The following is a 2,275-nucleotide window of genomic DNA, read 5'->3' on the forward strand; positions in this document are numbered from 1 at the left end:
GTCTAAAAGGAAATTATAAATTTAAAGAAACGATAAAGGTATGTTTATGATGTATGAAGTTTAGGTGAACGTTGACCCTTGCAATTCATAGGTCAGTATTGGTAGCCCTTCCTGTGACTCAGTGCCCCTGAATTAGCCCTCAACTGTAAAAAGGTTGGTGACCGCTGCTCTACGCTCATTCATTTTTAAGAAGGACACATTCGCTGTTTTACTGACAGGCTGTTTGTTTACACTGCCCCAACAGCTTTCTGTCACGTGTCCTACGTCACAGTCAGTTGCGCTCATTGGTCAGTGCGTTGGCCAATAGGCACAGTCATGGTTTGAAAAACAACGGGTTGTTCTCATCAACAATCTTCCGATGTCTCATTCATCGGGGCCAAACTAAATGACACATTTAATCTCACATTTAGTCTGGTTTATCAGGCCAAGGATCCAGTGATGTCTCCTCATTTACTAACGACATGTATGATGTAATGATGCAACATGTGTGACAGCAGATATAAAAAGCTTCTTTAAACTGTTATTAGGGGCTCTTTGAATGATGAAAGCCGGATGGCAAGCGCTGCCATTGTATTCTGAGTCATTTCTCTGTCAGAGTAAAATTTGATTCTGTTCAACCTGCCATCATGTTTTATAGTCATTTAATACAGATACATTGGAAAGTGTTATTTAAAGTGTTTCGGTTGATCTCTTCCAAGAAAGAAGTAAGGAGAGAATGCTTGAAAGCAGAAACAAATTGCTTTACAGAAATGACTAAACAGTCTTCTGCAGGCTGTTGATTAATGGGATACACGTAGCATTTCCATTATCATATAGAATCTCCTGTGTTTTTGTGCACTTTAGATAAAATGTTTTAAAAAATCCTCATCATATTTTGAGTGAAAACTGTTGAATTAAGAGTTTATCTCCTTTTTACCATGACTTTAATGAATTTAATGAAAAGGAGAAGATGTTTTTGAAGCAGTTTAAATGATGGATGTCACTCTTCATCAGGCACAGAGGACAGATTTATAAAAGCCCCTGATTATAAAACGACTGAAGCTTAATGCAGAGGCTAATTTGGACTCTGGGGAAATACACCAGTGGTTTATATAAACAGCTTAATTAGCCGGAGGAAGGACATGATGTTTTCTGTTGTGTCAAGTTGTTATGAAGTGTGTATGTGAGGACATGAAGCTGTAGAGCAAACGGATGGAAGTAGACTGAGGGTCAGAACAAAGGCAGCAGCCTGTGTGTGGAAAGATGTTAACTTGCCTCTTCTGCCACCCTCCTCACTTGTTACGCCCTCTGCAGCCACGTATTGATCCTCCTTAAACCTTTTAACAAAGCCATAAGAGGAGAAAAACAAACTTTAATAGAAATATATTTGCATTTCTTTAGAACATCAACTAAAAACCTTTTTCTCTAAGGGAGAATAGATCAAATGATAACAGTATGATGACATGGCAAGGCCTCCACACTCTTCACAACCATACTCTTTGATTATGTTTATGACCTCCTAAAATGTGACTCAAGCTTTGGACGCATTGGTGGTTTTCAAATGTTTTTACTTGAATTACTTGCTAATCAGCAGATGCACTGCCATCATTCCCAGAACCGAAAACATGCCTTGACAGATTCAATAAACTTTTTCTGATCTATGACACATAAGGTAGACCCTAAAGGAGCTGTTCCTTTTACCATGACCTACCTACTTTGCTCTCAATCTGTAGGTTTACTAGTGGTTCCTAGAACTTCTAGTAAAATGGGAGGCAGATCTTTTAGTTATCAGGCTCCTCTCCTGTAAAACCAACTTACAGTTTTAGTCTGTGAGGCAGACACCCCGTCTACTCTAAGGCTAGGCTTAAAACTTTCCTTTTTGAAAAAGCTTATAGTTAGAGTGGCTCAGGTTATCCTGAGCTATCTTTATAGTTATGCTGCTATAGGCTTAGACTGCTGGAGGACATAGGGACCCTTTTTTCATCATTCTGCTTAATTCTGTCTCTATTTTCCCACAGCAAAATCTGTTCAATCTTTAACATTCTGCTCTCTCTGCTTTTTCTTATAGTAGCTTAATCTAGTATGCACCTGTTTCATTGGGACACAATCCGGAAGATAAATATCAGCTTCAACACCTTTGTTTACAGATGATTGAGCTCGGCCTGTTTTTCAGTGTAGTCCTGTTTCTCTGACAGTGACTGGCAGGGTGTGCTCTGATGTGGGGGCTGGCTGGGACCTCGTCTGTCTGGCTGTGTGTTTCCTGGATGGAGCCCGCTGTGGAGTTGGTTAAAAGTTG

The 2,275-nt window shown here is 39.7% G+C and overlaps 1 protein-coding gene across 2 annotated transcripts in view; it reads right to left on the reverse strand.

Annotated features, from left to right (window-relative positions):
* The window catches only part of ccdc9 (coiled-coil domain containing 9), a 35,020-nt gene that overhangs the window by 19,592 nt on the left and 13,153 nt on the right, over positions 1 to 2,275 (reverse strand). For both annotated transcript variants that reach the window (XM_015399391.1, XM_015399390.1), the window contains exon 9: positions 1,255 to 1,316. In XM_015399391.1, the coding sequence (XP_015254877.1) occupies positions 1,255 to 1,316 (62 nt within the window). The remainder of the gene's footprint in view (positions 1 to 1,254; positions 1,317 to 2,275) is intronic.

This window comes from Cyprinodon variegatus, unplaced genomic scaffold, assembly GCF_000732505.1.
Source record: "Cyprinodon variegatus isolate N-32 unplaced genomic scaffold, C_variegatus-1.0 Scaffold1006, whole genome shotgun sequence".
Lineage (NCBI taxonomy): Eukaryota > Metazoa > Chordata > Actinopteri > Cyprinodontiformes > Cyprinodontidae > Cyprinodon > Cyprinodon variegatus.